Source organism: Conger conger, chromosome 16, assembly GCF_963514075.1.
Source record: "Conger conger chromosome 16, fConCon1.1, whole genome shotgun sequence".
In the NCBI taxonomy this organism is placed as follows: Eukaryota; Metazoa; Chordata; class Actinopteri; order Anguilliformes; family Congridae; genus Conger; species Conger conger.
In genome coordinates, this window is record NC_083775.1 from 7104233 (window position 1) to 7122925 (window position 18693).

The window sequence follows — 18693 nt, forward strand, 5'->3', positions numbered from 1 at the left end:
GTTAGAACCTACCTTTCCAATAAATGGAGATATTATTTAAAGCACATCGTTTATTAGTTTTGGAAGTTAATCACAAATAGCGCTCAGTGATCTTACGCAGGACGTAACAATAAGTACCAATAAGTATATGTTTTGCCAAGTATATATGTGGTAAAATAACAATGTACTCTGACAAATATTTTAATTTGCTCTCAGTAACAGAACCAAGTGTAAATGGCACGATGGAACTGGGCATTGCACCAGGACTGGATTACAACGAATACATTTTAATCTAATCGTAGTCTACATTCCGCAGTATCAAATCTGGACCACAGGGAGGTAGTGGATGTTTCGGGAACGATACTTCCGCTATTATGCTCACTATTAAATAGAGCAGTGAAAGCTTAATATAAGATTTCTACGTACGTAGCATTGAAATATGGGTGCAAAGTATGCGTTTCATTATTCAAATACATTGCCATATGCTGAATACCAAGGAGTTTTTAGATCGCCGACATATGATTAAACTCAGTCTCCCATAATACATTCCCTTTCTTTCGTTTCCAAATTATCGCGCAGTGGAACGTGTCGCGAGATTTAGTCCGACTAGCGGACGATAGTAGCAGCTAACAGGCTGCATCTGAAAGGAAGCGGAAATAAAATATAGAATTTTAAAAGAAATAAGGTAAATATTACTCAGATATGCACAATAACACACTTTAAAAGCAATATATCAGGATTAGGTGCAATAAACGTGGGAGTTAACTCTGAATTATTGCGATTTAGCAGAAGGGTGAGTTGTTGCCTTGTTTACATTCTCTAGCTAGCTAAATAGGCTAGCCCAGCTAACATTGTTTCCTAACGTCAGTCAGCTAACGTTAGCTTGCGAGCTAAGAGGAAAATGTTTTTGTCGTTTTTCGGTTTGAAGGCCTCCTTGTCTCGGTTTTTGACGAAGCTAGCGTCTGTGCATATTTAAGTATTATTCGTTAGAAGGCAGATTGAAGCCTAGCTTGCGCTAAATGACAAAAGTATCGTACGCTAGAGAACAAGAGTATATGTTAAGTCCACGTTGATAAATCACACAGTTCAAACTGGCCACCCAGCCAACCTGGCACTGGCAACTTGCATCGCTAAGCTGCCCAGAGCGATCTAACGTTAGCCAAAAACCAGTCTTCAGCGCATAGTTCGATGACAAGTCGCCACCATTGGCTAACAAGTTGGGAACACCTTAATGACAACTAGCTAGCCTGCCAGATGCTTGTTAGAAGAATTTACTGTTATTTTTATACAGTCCGTGGGTGTTTGCCAGAACGGTACGTTATTTAGCTAGACTAGCTAACGTTGACTAGCAATTTAGCTAGGTAGCTAGCTTACGTTCATTAGCCTAACGTTAGCTAGTCTGATAGAAGTTGATTTATCTTGAAGTTAGATTTCCACTAACTTGTAGCTAGTTACAACTAGTACTAACTACCTAGCATAGTGTGATTCCAGACCTGTATAAATACGCAACCTGTACAAAACCCATTAGTTGGCAAACTACACAATATAGCTTGTTAGCATAACAACAGAACAATCTAGAAAGCAACACTGTTAGCAAAGTCTTGCAAGTTAGCAAGCAACCTGCGGCTCATTAGTCGATGAAGATAAGATTAGATCGATTTTCTTCCGAACCTTCATTTACAACTTGCTGACTGTAAAATGATATAACTAGCTACCTAGCTAACTTTAGGTAGAACGATGTTAAGTATTATAGTATTATATAGCTATTTATTTCTTACGTCAGCCAGTTTAGTGTGAATGTTACGCTTTTACCACTTCAAACACGGTCTCGTGTCTTTCCTCAAAATCCTCTGTTTTAACATCTAGGATAACATCTCGAACCCCAATTCCAAAGGCATTTAATTCCATAGAGCTAGATAATGAAAATATTAATCTGACGTTAATTGTTTATTTCTCTTCACGTATGAGGGAACGACTAGGTAAACTAGCTGTCAAAACATTGGGTACGCTACGAGATTTGACAATGTCATGTCATGTCAGTGGACGTAAGGACATAACCTAAACTTGTTTAGCCATTTGCAGTTTATTTGCAAAACATCGAGATTTTATGGATTTTTTGGCCATCTGGGGTTCGAGTATAGAGCTCTGTATAAACATTGAGGCCATGTCAAATTTTTGTTCCATAGCTTATGGTATGTGTCTGTGTAAAATCTAACTTCTAATATTCTGTCATAAAGTGCTGATAACATTTGTTTTTACGAACAAACATATTTTCCGGATTCAGAACATGTATGTGCAGAAAATGAACGACTGGTCAAAATTCTAAAATCAACAGTGTTGTTTTACATTGAATAATTCAAATAAAAAGGTTGCGCCCCTAAATAAATGATACAAATAACCGTATTCGCATAGGAAGGGTTGAACCGAAGCTGTAGGTTTAAATATAGGAGAATGTGTATTGTGTACAGAACTGTGATGTCTCTCGCCCTTGCGCGAGCTTTAACATTGTGACTAATTGCTGAAAACTAATATTCCAAGCTGTGAAATGCTGTCCGATTATTGGATGAAGGATTCACTGTCTAAATGCGTTCTCATTGGACAAAATAGCCTTTCTCATTTCTTATTAGGCATTCTTTGTGCAAGCTCGGCCTTACTGGGTTACTGGTAACGTCAACAATGTGATTTCCTTCCTCTTTTGAAACGCGTTGCCTTTCAACGCCAGTCGCGTGTCGGGCGCGGTTCCATGAAAGTGTTTTAAATCTTCCTGTCATTTTATACATTGTGATTCACCAAGCCTGGGATTATTTATGCAGTTTTTTTATTTATTTTTATTTACAGGTACCCGACTAACGACCTTTATATGAGGAACTAGCCGCCAGGGCACGACCTGCCGAAGGGAGGAGGGACTCGGAACAAACGATCATATGATTCTGGATTTTTTTATTGATAGTATTTTTAGATTAAAAAGTGTTTTGTCTCCGCTCACCGAGGAATTAACCGCTCCAGGACGCTGCAAGCATTTCCAGTACCGGTTCTACGGAGCGGCACGCAGGTGTTAAGCATCACACACTATGGAGGCCATTGCCAAATACGATTTTAAAGCAACTGCAGACGACGAGCTAAGTTTCAAACGCGGGGAAGTCCTCAAGGTAACTCGTGTGTTTTATGATCTGTGGGTGTCCATTGCTGATATCCTTGTGTGTCCGTAACCATTGTCTTTCAAGTGATGTAAACAAAAAAAACAAAAAAGTGCCAACTATGTTCATCCTCTTTCTAACTTGTAAGCCCTTGGTGTTTCTGTGCAACCGGTCTGCTCTTATCTCAACAATCCTGTGTTTCACGTGATTTAATTACGTCCCTGCAACAAATGCCCTGATGATGATTATTGCTTGACACGATACTAGCGGATGTTGATGGTCTTACCCCGGTATTACTCTCTGTTCTGCCGCGTGTAATTGATTCTGCTTTCCATATCTCGCTGTAATCCTGCTGCGCCGTGCCGTGAAGGGCACACTTGAATTGCATATACTCAAATTGCATATACTCAACGGTAAAGCCGTTGGTGTTGTGCTGATGTTAATGTTTCTGTGCAGGTGTTCCCGAGGCCTTGTCGGTCTGAATTGGGTTGTCCATCCCAGTTGGAACGGCACAACTGGCAGTTTAGTTGCCTTCGCATTCTAGATTTTTGTTTAATTTGCACTTTGTGCCGTTGTTTGGTTTTGGGGCATTTTTTTCGTTTTGTTTTGCTTGTTTTACTGAATCCTGGATGTTTTCAGCCATATTCTGGTATCAAAAGTATTTTATTTTTTATTTAGATTTTTTATTTTTTGCCAAAACAACATTCAGATTTTTGCAATAGCATATTTCTTTTTACTCAGAGAGAGTAAAAGGAAGTGCTTGTCAAATGGTTTCAAGGAAAGTTACAGAGATCTTATCACACATCTCGCAAAGGATGGTAATCGCTTCCTTTTACCAAGCTGTGAGGGGTTTTGCTCTTTTTTTTTTTTAAAAGCTATTTTTCATTCATCCATTTTATAATATCTGAAATTGTTGCAATCTGCTATTGGTGGGAACAGTCAGCATATTCTTTTGAAGGTATGTGGGGAAATAGGAATCCAAGGGTCCTGGGGGGGCCGGTCTTTAGGGCGGGTTGATCCTGAGAAGAGGCTCTGAAGAGCCCAGCACTGGGTTGGCATTATCCAGAGTTCATACATTCACCTCTAACAGTGTAAAACATAGCGTTAAAACTGTCATGGGGCTGTTTGAAAAATGGGCTAAGTCGCTTTGCCTAGTGCAGCAGAACTGAAAGGAGAAAACACTGCTTCACTGAGGACACATTGGCCTGCCAATTAGTGCATGTGCCTGTTTCTGATTCTTAAATCATTCAGTTTCAAATCCCTCGAAATGTCTCGACTCGGTGATAAGCTGACATCTATGGGGTGGGAAGGGGTGAGAAGGGGTGGGAAGGGGTGAGAAGGTTGTCTGGGTTTTATACGTGGGAGCAGTGAGGAGCACTGTGCAGGGTTTTCCGTCTTTTTGCATTTCAGTCTCGTAAAAACATCCATTACCCCGAAACAAGAAGGCGTGAAGGAGCCTGTGAATTCAGAAGGGAAAATGCTTCATTACTGTTGCACGGCAGCGCACTAAAAGCACAAGATCATCTTCTTTTCCTGTGGAGTGGGGATGCCGGCTCGGGAGGGATGGCTTCTGTGATACTGATGGAAATTGATGTTCAGATGTCAATTTTCTTGTGTTTTTTTTTTTGTTTTCCATTTTTAAACGCATGCGAACTGAAGCAGAAGTTTGTGCGTTACAGAAGAAGAGACACTCTGTCTCTTGGTCTGAAATACAGCTTGCCTGTGGGCTCATGACATTTTTCCCAGAACTGAGGTCGGTTGCACAACCGGCTCCGGGGGCCTGATTTTACACAGAAAGGGGAAGAGAAGGCCCCTGCACTGCCCACTTCTGGGGGAAGCCCGCTGTGTAACGGCCGACCCGACCATGCTAACCTGACGCTAACCGCGCCTGCATGTGTCAATGTCATTTTGTATTTTTTTTTTTTTTATAACGTGAAGCATTTTTATTGCGTTATAAAGTTGAAACAAATGAGTGTGTGTACAGAGTGCCGGCAGCCTGTAGCCTAGGTAGACGGCTGGTGGTTCGATCCTCGATTTAGCCACGATAAGATCTGCGCAGGCTGTTGGGCCCTTGAGCAGCTATGTGTCTAATCGACTGTAGGTCGCGTTGGATAAACGCGTCGGCTAAATCACATGTGGGAATAATGTGGGGAAAGCGCCGTCACCAGGGCGGCCGTCGCCAGGGCTCTTAATGCGAGGGCTGGGATTGGAGCTTGAGGAACGGAGACTATCGTCATGGTTACCAGCTACATTGTGAGTTAGATGGTGAGATGAGGTAGGGGTGGTTTAGCTCTGTGAGGTCAGAGCTTCGTGGCCTGTGAGGGGTGTTTTAGCTCTGTGAGGTCACAGCTTCCAGGCCTGTGAGGGGTGTTTTAGCTCTGTGAGGTCACAGCTTCCAGGCCTGTGCGGGGTGGTTTAGCTCTGTGAGGTCAGTGTCCAGGCCTGTGAGGGGTGTTTTAGCTCTGTGAGGTCACAGCTTCCAGGCCTGTGAGGGGTGTTTTAGCTCTGTGAGGTCAGAGCTTCGTGGCCTTTGAGACGGTCCTCGGACTCTTTCCAATCACTTATTTTTCTTCACTTCTTTTTTTTTTTTTTTTTTTGCTTTGCTTCTGACCCGGAAACCAATCGAGGTCCGGCATCTTAAAGGACATTTCCAACTCATAAAATGTTCCTTTCAGGAGTTAGAAGTAGAAGCCACGTCTATAACTGATGTGGCTTCGAAACTGACATTTGCCTAATTCTCGCAGGTTCCCATGCTGAAGCAGTACGATGGCTGTGCCCCCCCTCCCCCACTTGGCAATCAAACCCGCAGCCTCTCAGTTTCACGCTCAGTTCTCCTAATCGCTATGCCACGCTGCCTGTCGAAACGGTAGAGTTGGTCTCTGATCAGTCTGTAGAGTAGTGATTAAAGTACGTGACTGCGACCCGGAAGGTTGTTGGTTCGAGCCCCCCCACGATAAGCTGACGGGTCCCTGAGCAAGGCGCTTAACCCCGCACTGCTTGATTTCAGCTGTCCCCGGCTTAGTCTAATCAACTGTAAGTTGCTTCGGATCAAAGTGTCAGCTAAGTAACTGTAATGTAATCACCGGTGTGCTCACAGTCTGTGTAGGAACACCCCCCTGGTCCAATCACAGCAGGGATGGAGTCGTCTCCCCTCTCTGCTCCCCGACTGAAGGACCAACGGCACATAAAGGCTTCTGCAAGGCTGGATTCTGTTCATTTAGCAGCACCACTGTCTGCGTGTCATTGTCTGGAGGGCCGTGGGTTATTTTTGTTTGTTTTCTGTTGAATTTGCATCATCAGGGCATTTGCGGTTTGTCAAGTAATGCGCAGTCTAGACAGAGAAGGAAACCCTTCCGTATCCAGAACGTGTTCTAAATCAGCACGGCGCATTTCAGCCGTCCGTGTTTTTGCAAAGTGTCCCGCTGACTTCTGTCCCTCCCGGACGCCGTAGAACACTCCCTCGCCACGCGGTGAATAATTTAAGCCTTTAAAATGGAAAAAAGCCGCACGCTATCTCAGCCTGATTTCCGGCGTTTTCTAAACGAGGGAATTCCAGTGGCCGATTAATGTTTTAAAGGCTTTTTGCATGCTCTTATCCCTGTGTGATATCTGCATGTTTCTGCGTATCCTAACTGTGCGTAGCTGGTTGTTTGGATGAGTCTGACGTGAGCGTTTCTGTGCCGAATGGCTGTCCTGCAGCACTGTTTAGCTGGCGGTCCACCGCTTCTCTTCCACTGTTTATTCTTTAGGCCTGGATTCTCTTCACAGGCTAAGGCCTGCGCACATCTGTCTGCATGCGACTTCGCACATCTGTCTGCATGAGTGTGTGTGCGAGAGAGAGAGGAACTTGAGTGTGCGCGCATGCGTGTGCGTGTGCGTGTGCGTGTGTGTGTGTGTGTGTGTGTGTGTGTGTGTGAGAGATAGGGAGAGAGTAACGGAGTGTGTGTGTGTGTGGGGGTGTGTGGGGGTGGGGGTGTGTGTGTGTGTGTGTGTGTGTTCATGCAACGTGTGTGTGTTTGTGTGAGTGAGTGCGAGAAACTGTGTGAGTGTGTGAGTGTGTGAGTGTGTGTGTGAGTGTGTGAGTGTGTGAGTGTGTGAGTGTGTGAGTGTGTGAGTGTGTGTGTGTGTGTGTGTGTGTGTGTGTGTGTGTGTGTGAGTGTGTGTGTGAGTGTGAGTGTGAGTGTGAGTGTGAGTGTGAGTGTGAGTGTGAGTGTGAGTGTGAGTGTGAGTGTGAGAGAGGAACTTGAGTGTGCGTGCGTGTGTGTTTGTGTGTGTGTGTGTGTGTTTGTGTGTGTGTGTGTGAGAGATAGGGAGAGAGTAACGGAGTGTGTGTGTGTGTGTGTGTGTGTGTGTGTGGGGGTGTGTGTGTGTGTGTGTGTGTGTGTGTGTGTGTGTGTGTGTGTGAGTGTGAGTGAGTGAGTGTGAGTGAGAGGGGGAAGGAGAGGGAAACTGTGCATGTATGAGTGTGTCTGTGAGACTGTGTGTGTGTGTTTGCGCATGTGCGAGCATCTGAGTTCAAGCCACAATTCGTATCCCTGGCATTGCCTGTTACCTGTTACTGCTGTCGTTTGGTCAAAGGCCGTCTGATCCTTACCAAGGACACCCGAAGCTGCCATCCGTGTCAAAGTATGAGTTACTTTTTCAAGAGAACTCTGCAGAAATGCCTTTGTTGCGACACGTCGGTGCTTTTTGCTGACTCAGCAAAAAAAAAAAATGAACCATAGATAATGTAGCCTACTTTCCGGGGCCTCAGACAGGCTGAGGAATTGCAGAACAGGCGGTTGCTACATCGTGCCCTGTTTTCTCACGTGTCCATTTCATTACAAATTGCTTATTTTGTGGAAAATTGATGCTTTGGTTGTCTGCCAAAGCAGACGTCCAAGAAAATGTAGCACGTCATGCAGTGTGCTCGATCGCCAAACAATTCTATTGGTTAAGAAGTGAGATGATGTCACTGCGCTGGACATCGTTTTTATTTGGCAAGTGTTTCTTGGGTGCAGTTTTAGACGGTCGGTGGACTAGAGCGTTTCTTGTCATAATGCTGGCAGAAGAACGGGCCTTTGTTTTCCGTAGTGTAGGGAAGATTAAGGAATACACGCGATCCAGTCGGGAAGATGCGGCCACCCGTGTGTGATGTGGCCAGGATGATTCAGAAGGGTGCGTAACGCAGACACTGCAATGAGCTGGGCACTGTCCTAAAATGTCCTGATATTCAGTGTCATCTCAAGTCTCCCATCGCTCCCCTTCAGTCCAGAGAGGAACATTCCAGAACATTGCCTGGGGGGGGGGGGGGGTCTCTGATGTTGAGCTCTCTCCTGGAACACAATTTTGAAAATTATTGTACCGTAGTGGTTAATGTAAATGACTGGGACACACAAGGTCGGTGGTTCTAATGCCGGTGTAGCCACAATAAAATCCGCACAGCCGTTGGGCCCTTGAGCAAGGCCCTTAACCCTGCATTGCTCCAGGGGAGGATTTGTCTCCTGCTTAGTCTAATCAACTGTACGTCGCTCTGGATAAAAGCGTCTGTCAAATGCCAATAATGTAATGTAATATCTTTTTTCCCAGTTGAGCTTGTTGACTCTGTCTCTACGGGCAGATGAGCCAGGCTCTGGAGGGCAGTGTTAGCAATGTGGCTGGTGCCAAACTCTGCTGACACTCTGTTTACGGCATCAGTTATATTGCGCTCTTATCTTGCTAAATGGCTTTGTCGTTAGCTCCGTCTCTTTGCCAGTAGAGCAACCTTGACAACAGGGCTATAAGGAAAACGGTGTCTCCAGTTTTATTGTGTTACGTGGCATGATACTGTATCCTTAAAAACCCCACATTTAAACTGGGCTAAAATTTAAATAGAGATACAGGGTAATATATTGGCATATTGGTATTCAAATGGCTTACTGTAGGAAGCAAACACAAGCGGAACATTTTTCACTTAATTTACCATGTACTGGGGCAGCCTGTAGCCTCGTGGTTAAGGTGCATGACTGGGACCCGCACGATCAGTGGTTCCACGTTAAGATCCGCACAGCCGTTGGGCATTTGAGAAAGGCCCTTAACCCCACATTGCTCCAGGGGGAGGATTGTCCCCTGCTTAGTCTAATCAACTGTAAGTCAGCTAAATAGCAGGTTATTATGAAATTTTCTAAAGCTCCTTGTCAGTTTGTGGCAATCTACTTGTTGCTATTCGCTTCAGTAAAATTGCTTCTGGTTTGACCCAGTTGATGAACAGGCTTGTGTATATGTATATGAACATTGTGTATATGTGGCCCTTTATCTACAGTGCCGCTGTTGATGTGATCACTTCATGCCTAAGCGGCAACTGAAAAGCATTAAGCCTGTTTTGCCTGTAATGGACAGCAGTGTCGGTTTCCTACTGCTCTCTGGAGAACGCTCTGCTTACAGATGGTGATGTGAGCCTTACAGCATTATATACAAAAAAAAGCTGTATGTACAATAAATATTACTCTTGGTGTCAGTCAGGAAAGATGCATATTGTTAAGCTGGGCAGAGAGATTTCACGTGAGATTTTTGTGTGAAAACAAGTAAAATGGGACTGCCTGTAGCCTAGTGGCCGAGGTGCATGACTGGGGCCCAGAAGGTTGGTGTTTCAAGCCCTGGCGTTGCCACGATAAGATCCACACAGTGGTTGGGCCCTTAAACCCACATTGCTCCGGGTGGGATTGGCCCCTGCTTAGTCAAAGTAACTCAAAGTCGCTTTGGAGAAAAAGCGTCAGCTAAATAGCCTATTATTATTAATTATTAAAATGAATGTGGGTGCCTCTCCTGTTTGATAAGTTGTACTTTTCACAGGACATCCTGTCACTCGTACTGAAGACGCAGCTGGGTCTAGGGTGGATAGTCTGGCTGCAGCTGTTAACAGGAGCATTTTGGGTTTGACTGGGAATTGGGGAGGTTGATTGAAAATGAGAGGGCAGGTGTGGTGGTTTGGTTTTGATGAAAATTGAGAGAGGGGGCCGGTCTGGGCCCAAGTTGCGCTGGAGAGGAAATCGCAGAGATTGACGGTGTGGGTGTTGGTGTGGGTGTGGGTGTAATTGCACGTGGTCAAACCGCCACCCAAAGGTCTTCCTTCATCCTGTCCGCAGTCTGCAGAGTCACAGCGTGGTCCAGCTTCTCACTTGAAACCTCACACACACACATTCACACACACACACACACACACACACACACACACTCACTCACTCACTCACTCACTCACACACTCACACACTCACTCACTCACTCACTCACTCACTCACTCACTCACTCACTCACTCACTCACTCACACATACACACATACACCACACATACACTCACTCACACATACACACACACACTCACTCACTCACTCACTCACTCACACATACACTCACTCACACACTCACTCACTCACTCACTCACACATACACACATACACTCACTCACACATACACACACACATACATACACACACACAAACACTCACTCACTCACTCACTCACTCACTCACTCACTCACTCACTCACTCACACATACACATACACTCACACACACACTCACTCACACATACACACACATACATACACACACACATACTTACACGCAAACACTCACTCACTCACTCACTCACTCACACATACACACATACACTCACTCACACATACACACATACATACACACACACAAACACTCACTCACTCACTCACTCACTCACACATACATACACATACACATACACATACACATACACACACACTCACAGTCACACTCACTCACACACTTGCACTCACACACACACATGCACACACACACAGTGTGTGATCCAGCTTCTCACCTGGAACCTGCCAAGGGTATCCACGCATACACATATACAAACGTCACAGATACGCTCAGACTAGCTCACACTAATACACACACACACTCCGCTGGTGCATGTGTCTGTAGCTGAAGAAGCTCTACTGGTGCATGTGTCTGTAGCTGAAATAGCTCCGCTGGTGCATGTGTCTGTAGCTGAAACAGCTCTGCTGGTGCATGTGTCTGTCGCTGAAACAGCTCTACTGGTGCATGTGTCTGTAGCTGAAACAGCTCTACTGGTGCATGTGTCTGTAGCTGAAACAGCTCTGCTGGTGCATGTGTCTGTAGCTGAAACAGCTCTGCTGCTGCATGTGTCTGTAGCTGAAACAGCTCTGCTGGTGCATGTGTCTGTAGCTGTAACAGCTCTGCTGGTGCATGTGTCTGTAGCTGAAACAGCTCTGCTGGTGCATGTGTCTGTAGCTGGTGCTGCTGCTGTGTGGGTTTCTACAGCCTTCCTGTTTCTGTCAGAGCAGGTTTCAGGCTGGTAACACAACTCTCATACACACACACACACACACACACACGAACACACACGAACACACAAACATACACACATGCAAATGCACACTCGTACACACACGCACACACATGCACACACAAACATTCAAACATACACATGCAAACGCACCCTCATACACACACATGCACACTTGTATATACATGCACACATGTACTCATACACACATGTACGCACTAACGCTCATACACACAAGCTTAGTGCTCTTAGACAAATCGGCACGTTAGCATGATTACTTAAGGATGAGGTAAAGCAGTGTGTGGTTATTTCACTGGGGTAAGGACTGCTGAAAAAGGAGCTTTCTTTCAACCCTATGTAAAGATTGCATTACATTTTTTTTATTTCAAACCGTAATAGTAATTTGTAACATTATCTTGGCTGTATTTTCTGATCGATTTATGTTCTAACCTAAACATTTCTCAGTGATTCCAAACTCTTTACTCGTAGTACATACATTTAGAAGTTTATGAACAGGAAAGTAACATTGTCAATGGGCGGCCTGTAGCGTAGTGGTTAAGGTACACGACTGGGACAGGCAAGGTTGGGGGTTTGAATCCCGGTGTAGCCACAATAAGATCCGCACTGCCGTTGGGCCCTTGAGCAAGGCCCTTAACCCCGCATCGCTCCAGGGGAGGATTGTCTCCTCAGCTTGGTCTAATCAACTGTACGTCGCTCTGTAAGAGCGTCTGCCAAATGCCCATAATGTAACGTAATGGATGTGAGTGTGCAGACGTGAGCGAGAGACCGGAAACGTCTTCACGTTTGCATTTTGGCAAGTTGCCGGTTAGACGCAGCAGATTTGCGGCCCTTTTCCAGAGCACGCACCGAGGCAGCCTCTGGTGTGCTGGTGCGGCTGAATTTACGGTTATGATCGCCGCCCCGTTGCACACCACACCCTGAAAGAGGAAGCTGTGCTGCTAAGCATGATTTGAGTCGTTTGACTAATGTGGTGGGGATTTTTTTTTTTTCAGTCATTTAAATGTTCTGGGGCGTTGATGGGTGTTCACACGGAACCAGAGCTTTCATTTGCTGGTGTGGGCCAGGGAAAAGCCCTTTACCGCACCTGGGCCACGTCCAACTTCAGCACCTCGTCCGCGGCCAGGCCTCACTAGCCGGCGCAGGGGCTAGACATTCTCAACGGCGTCATTATCCGACCGCAGAACAACACAATGAGCACATTTAAATCCAGTCTTCTCTCTGAAAAGGTGGTTATCATTTGCCAGACTTAAGGTACATGACTGTGACCCGGAAGGTTGGTGGTTCAAGCCCCGGTGTCGCCACGATAAGATCCGCAAAGCTGTTGAACCCTTAACCCCACGTTGTTCCTGGGGGGATTGTGCCCTGCTTGGTCTAATCAGCAGTAAGTCGGTTTGGATAGAAGTGTCCGCCAGATACCTGTAGTAGTTTTTTTATAATAAACAATATGGCTTAGCTCTCATTGGGCGTAATCTTTTTATCACATGGGCTACAATGTTTATATTTGACAATGTTACCGCAAGAAGGATCTGAATCAGTGGTTCTTTTTCCCCTCGAGACATGACCCATGACCTGTCTGCCTGACATCATGACTCTGTCTGTACACACTCCAACGCTTATTCTGTCTAACCCCCGTAAAAGCATAAACAAGATTTTTATAGGATTTCCCTAAACGTTTGAGTGTGCACTAGTTTTTCACACCTGCTGTTCTCTGGGTTCGCAGCTGGTTCAGAGGGAAAATACCAGGGCGGCCTGTAGCGTAGTGGTTAAGGTACATGACCCTGTAGCGTAGTGGTTAAGGTACATGGCTGGGACCCGCAAGGTCGGTGGCTTGATCCCCGTGTAGCCACAATAAGATCCGCACAGCCGTTGGGCCCTTGAGCAAGGCCCTTAACCCTGCATTGCTCCTGGGGAGGATTGTCTCCTGCTTGGTCTAATCAACTGTTCATTGCTCTGGATAAGAGCGTCTGCCAAATGCCAATAATGTAATGTAATGTAAAGAATTGATCGTAGGGATGGGACAACTAAAGAGCTAATCCAGTAGAGTTGATGTTTTTGAGAGTTACTGAACCCCAGCGCTACACTGCTGACGTTCCTGCAGTGCCTGCTTGCTAACTGCTTTACCGTTGTGACCCCCCCCCCTTACAGCAGCTGTTTGGGTGCTCCGTGCTCCTTACTCCCTCTGATCACCCACAGCCCATGAGTACAGGGCAGCAGGCTGGGCCACACAGAGTAGGATGCGTAGGGGATACAGTAGGAGTAGGAGGGGAGGGGGGGTACAGTAGGAGTAGGAGGGGAGGGGGGTACAGTAGGAGTAGGAGGGGAGGGGGGTACAGTAGGAGTAGGAGGGGAGGGGGGTACAGTAGGAGTAGGAGGGGAGGGGGGTACAGTAGGAGTAGGAGGGGAGGGGGGTACAGTAGGAGTAGGGGTAGGGGGTATAGTAGGAGTAGGGGTAGGGGTATAGTAGGAGTAGGAGGGGAGGGGGGTACAGTAGGAGTAGGAGGGGAGGGGGGTACAGTAGGAGTAGGGGTAGGGGGTATAGTAGGAGTAGGAGTAGGGGTAGGGGGTATAGTAGGAGTAGGAGGGGAGGGGAGTACAGTAGGAGTAGGAGGGGAGGGGAGTACAGTAGGAGTAGGAGGGGAGGGGAGTACAGTAGGAGTAGGAGGGGAGGGGAGTACAGTAGGAGTAGGGGTAGGGGGTATAGTAGGAGTAGGAGGGGAGGGGAGTACAGTAGGAGTAGGGGTAGGAGGTATAGTAGGAGTAGGAGGGGAGGGGAGGGGAGTACAGTAGGAGTAGGGGTAGGGGGTATAGTAGGAGTAGGAGGGGAGGGGAGTACAGTAGGAGTAGGGGTAGGGGGTATAGTAGGAGTAGGAGGGGAGGGGAGTACAGTAGGAGTAGGTAGGGGGTATAGTAGGAGTAGGCGGGGAGGGGAGTACAGTAGGAGTAGGGGTAGGGGGTATAGTAGGAGTAGGAGGGGAGGGGAGTACAGTAGGAGTAGGGGTAGGGGGTATAGTAGGAGTAGGAGGGGAGGGGAGTACAGTAGGAGTAGGGGTAGGGGGTATAGTAGGAGTAGGAGGGGAGGGGAGTACAGTAGGAGTAGGGGTAGGGGGTATAGTAGGAGTAGGAGGGGAGGGGAGTACAGTAGGAGTAGGAGTAGGGCCGGCGCATTGTGGCCGATCGTCCCGTCCGGAGACGTCCGCGTGCCGGGCACGCCTCTGCAGGCGACTGGGCGGAGCCCTGCTTTGTGCGTCACGGCGCCTCGGCTGCCGGTCGCCATCGACAACGCACGTAGACGAGTCGCCGTGCCGGACCGTCGAGAAGCCTGATGTACGAAGACCTTTTCGCGTGCGAAAAAACCTTTTAGCACACACTAAATCAATAACGTGACCAATGATTGCGCCAATGGTGAGCGCACACAGAACAAGCTAAAGGTCTTCGTTCATCAGGCGTTTGGTTCCGCCGTTATCCCAAAATAGCCCAGACTAACCCACCGAATGCATGTCCTTAATAATAACGGTAATATTTATATATGTTTTAATTCTGTGTGAGTGGGAACCCTGAAGGAATGGACAATGCACAGTCTCTTCTGGGTGATGCCTGCCACACTCTTCAGTCTTGGCACATGTAATCTCTCTCTCTCTCTCTCACTCTCCCTTGCTCACTCCCTCTCTGTCTCTCGTTCGCTCACTCCCTCTCTCTCTCGCTCGCTCACTCCCTCCGACGCTCACACAACGCACACACAACGCACACACAACGCACACACAACGCTCACACAGCGCCCACACAGCGCCCATTCATTGCCAGCACACACAGCTCAGGCCTATCCTCGCTGACCACAACAAGAACCACAACTATAACTACACATACAGCATTCTAATAATCGTTCTGATTCAAGTGGCAGCGTCCACACCACAACTATAAGGACGGAGACGGTGATAAAGGATATCGCTGGGTAGTCAGCCAGCCTGGGGCTCTCTCAGCTGGGCTAGCCCTGTGTGATGGAGCCTCTGTGCTGGGCGCGTATGCTCCGCTGCATGCTGTCACGAGCACACTGCGTTTCACACTACAACACAGCCTGGCTGGTTACCTGCCACAGTGGCAGCTATAGTAGAAAATCTTAGCAGCTGCAATCATTTTTGCAGACAGCGGGTGGCAGTTTCATATCCTGTGTGACTGTCTGCAGAGTGATATTTAAATCCCCCCCCCCCCCCCCCCCCCCACCTCCCCCCATGCTGAGCTGTGTACCGTGTTCTTAATGCAGAAAGTTCTGAACACCAACGTTCCGGTTTGATGCATCTGCTGAAAAGGGCTGTTACCATGGACACCACTCTGGCAGCAGGTCCTGTGCTGTACTGATATAGCAGTTTATTTTTTATTTATTTATTTTTTTTCTTCTTCTGCTTCCTCCAGAAGAAGCCCTATGTCTGTGTTCTAGAACTCCATTACCAGCAATGATTGTGACATCGGCATTAGAATGTTCAGTTGAGTGCATTCCAATCACATGGTTGTGACCTCACACCTCACGGGGTTAAGCAAACCTCCAAACGTGGATGGGGGGGTTGGATGTCTGCGGTGTTTAAAAGCATTTCTCTGGAACTTACCGCTGGGTGTTTGAGCGAAGGCAGCTGTGTGTATCAGAGGAAATGCCTGTGACACGAGAAGCATAGAGAAGCTTTATCTGCCGGCCCAAGATTAATGCACGCTCTCTCTCACGCAACATGCATCTTCACTCTCCTTTCTCTCTGGACCACACAAGTGTCTTCTCCCTCTTCCTTTTCTCTCCTAACCCCTGGAAAGCATTCAGAGGAACACTTACTCGCTCGCTCACTCACACTCTCAAACACGCATTAACTCACTCACACACGACATGGTTCTGGCGGTAGGAGTAGTAGTCTGGCAGTCGGACGGTTGCCGGTTCGATCCCCCGCCCGGGCTGTGACGAGGTGTCCCTGAGCAAGACACCTAAACCCCTAAATGCTCCTGACGAGCTGGTTGGGATTTGGATAAGGCGCTATATAAATGCCTGCCATTTACCATTTACCATTCACACACACTCTCAAACACACATTAACTCACACACACACCACACACACACTGTGGGAGAGTCACATTACATCACAAGGAACAGGGGAGGGTGAGGGGTCACACCCCCCCCCCCCCGGGAAAGTGCTTTTAAATAACTTGAACAAAGCCAGCACCACCACCTCATCTGCCTGCTGTTCCTACCCTCCAGCACCTCCATACTCATGAAGTGCCCACAGTCCAGCACCTCCATACTCATGAAGTACCCACAGTCCAGCACCTCCATGCTCATGAATTACCCACAGTCCAGCACCTCCATACTCATGAAGTACCACAGTCCAGCACCTCCATACTCCTGAAGTACCCACAGTCCAGCACCTCCATACTCATGAAGTACCCACAGTCCAGCACCTCCATACTCATGAATTACCCACAGTCCAGCACCTCCATACTCATGAATTACCCACAGTCCAGCACCTCCATACTCATGAATTACCCACAGTCCAGCACCTCCATACTCATGAATTACCACAGTCCAGCACCTCCATACTCATGAAGTACCCACAGTCCAGCACCTCCATACTCATGAAGTACCCACAGTCCAGCACCTCCATACTCATGAATTACCCACAGTCCAGCACCTCCATACTCACGAAGTACCCACAGTCCAGCACCTCCATACTCCTGAAGTACCCACAGTCCAGCACCTCCATACTCATGAAGTACCCACAGTCCAGCACCTCCATACTCCTGAAGTACCCACAGTCCAGCACCTCCATACTCATGAAGTGCCCACAGTCCAGCACCTCCATACTCATGAAGTACCCACAGTCCAGCACCTCCATACTCATGAAGTACCCACAGGACTGTCGCACGACACCGCTCATTAACGCAGGGAAGAGCACCGCACCGAGCTTTGTGACGGTCTTCGCTGCCCCTGACACAAGCTTCCGCATCCGAGTCAGTGGCGAAAATGTGCCTCTCCTGCACGGGGCTGCTTCAGCACTCCTGTCCAAACAGTAACGCGAGACGCGTGTTTACAATCAACACGCCGCCGCCGCGCCGTCAACACGCCTCCACCCCGAGAGCAGAAAGGTCAGCGGAGGAAGGAGAGAACGGGCCGCTTCGGTCACGGCACCCGATCCTCCACGCCGCTCTTTATCTGCTCACGCTGTTAGCCACCATTAGCCACCGTTAGCCTGCGGGACAGACGTGCTCTCCGTCTGTGTGAGGAGATTACGCCTCCCGCTGCGGCGCTAAGGCTAAGGGCCCGTTTGCTCATTGTCGCCAGGCTCCTTCTAAAGCTGACGATGAAGCGCCTCTCACAGAAGAGGGCGTGTGATGAGGCGAGGCTGTTAACTGTGCAGTGTAGCCCCACAGTGACTCCGCTAGCTCACAGTGTCTCAGCTAGCTGGGTTTCAGCTCCACAGTGTCTCAGCTAGCTGTGGTCCAGCCCCACAGTGTCGAGCTAGCTGGGGTCCAGCCCCACAGTGTCTGAGGAGCTAGCTGGGGTCCAGCCCCGCAGTGTCTGAGGAGCTAGCTGGGGTCCAGCCCCACAGTGTCTGAGGAGCTAGCTGGGGTCCAGCCCCACAGTGTCTGAGGAGCTAGCTGGGGTCCAGCCCCGCAGTGTCTGAGGAGCTAGCTGTGGTCCAGCCCCACAGTGTCTGAGGAGCTAGCTGGGGTCCAGCCCCACAGTGTCTGAGGAGCTAGCTGGGGTCCAGCCCCGCAGTGTCTGAGGAGCTAGCTGGGGTCCAGCCCCACAGTGTCTGAGGGGCTAGCTGGGGTCCAGCCCCGCTGCTCTCCCTGACGCAAGCAGGGAGACACACACACACACACACACACACACACACACACACACACACACACACACAGTGTGGTGAAGAAAGAAAGGCTAGCTGAGTCAGCAAATTGTATAAAGGCTCAGCTGCAGCATAGGGACTCTGGCTGAACTTTTAATGTGGGAGCACTGTAGCAGTCCTGCTGTGAGAGTGAGAGAGTGTGAGTGAGAGAGTGAGAGAGTGAGAGAGTGAGAGAGTGAGAGAGTGAGTGAGTGAGAGAGTGAGAGAGTGTGTGAGTGAGAGAGTGTGTGAGTGAGAGAGAGTGTGAGTGAGAGAGTGTGAGTGAGAGAGTGTGAGTGAGAGAGTGTGAGTGAGAGAGTGTGTGAGTGAGAGAGTGTGTGAGTGAGAGAGTGTGTGAGTGAGAGAGAGAGAGAGAGTGAGAGAGAGAGAGTG

General features: G+C 48.1%; 1 protein-coding gene across 2 annotated transcripts in view; it reads left to right on the top strand.

The window, feature by feature from the left end:
- The first annotated feature begins 587 nt into the window (after positions 1 to 587).
- LOC133114898 (growth factor receptor-bound protein 2) overlaps positions 588 to 18693 on the top strand; it is a 29217-nt gene continuing 11111 nt past the window's right edge. The window contains exons 1-2 of one of the 2 annotated variants that reach the window (XM_061224589.1): positions 588 to 664; positions 2818 to 3128. In XM_061224589.1, the coding sequence (XP_061080573.1) occupies positions 3051 to 3128 (78 nt within the window). In that variant the 5' untranslated portion in view covers positions 588 to 664; positions 2818 to 3050. Of the gene's footprint in view, positions 773 to 2817; positions 3129 to 18693 lie in introns of both variants that reach the window. The other variant, XM_061224590.1, reaches the window with a different exon arrangement.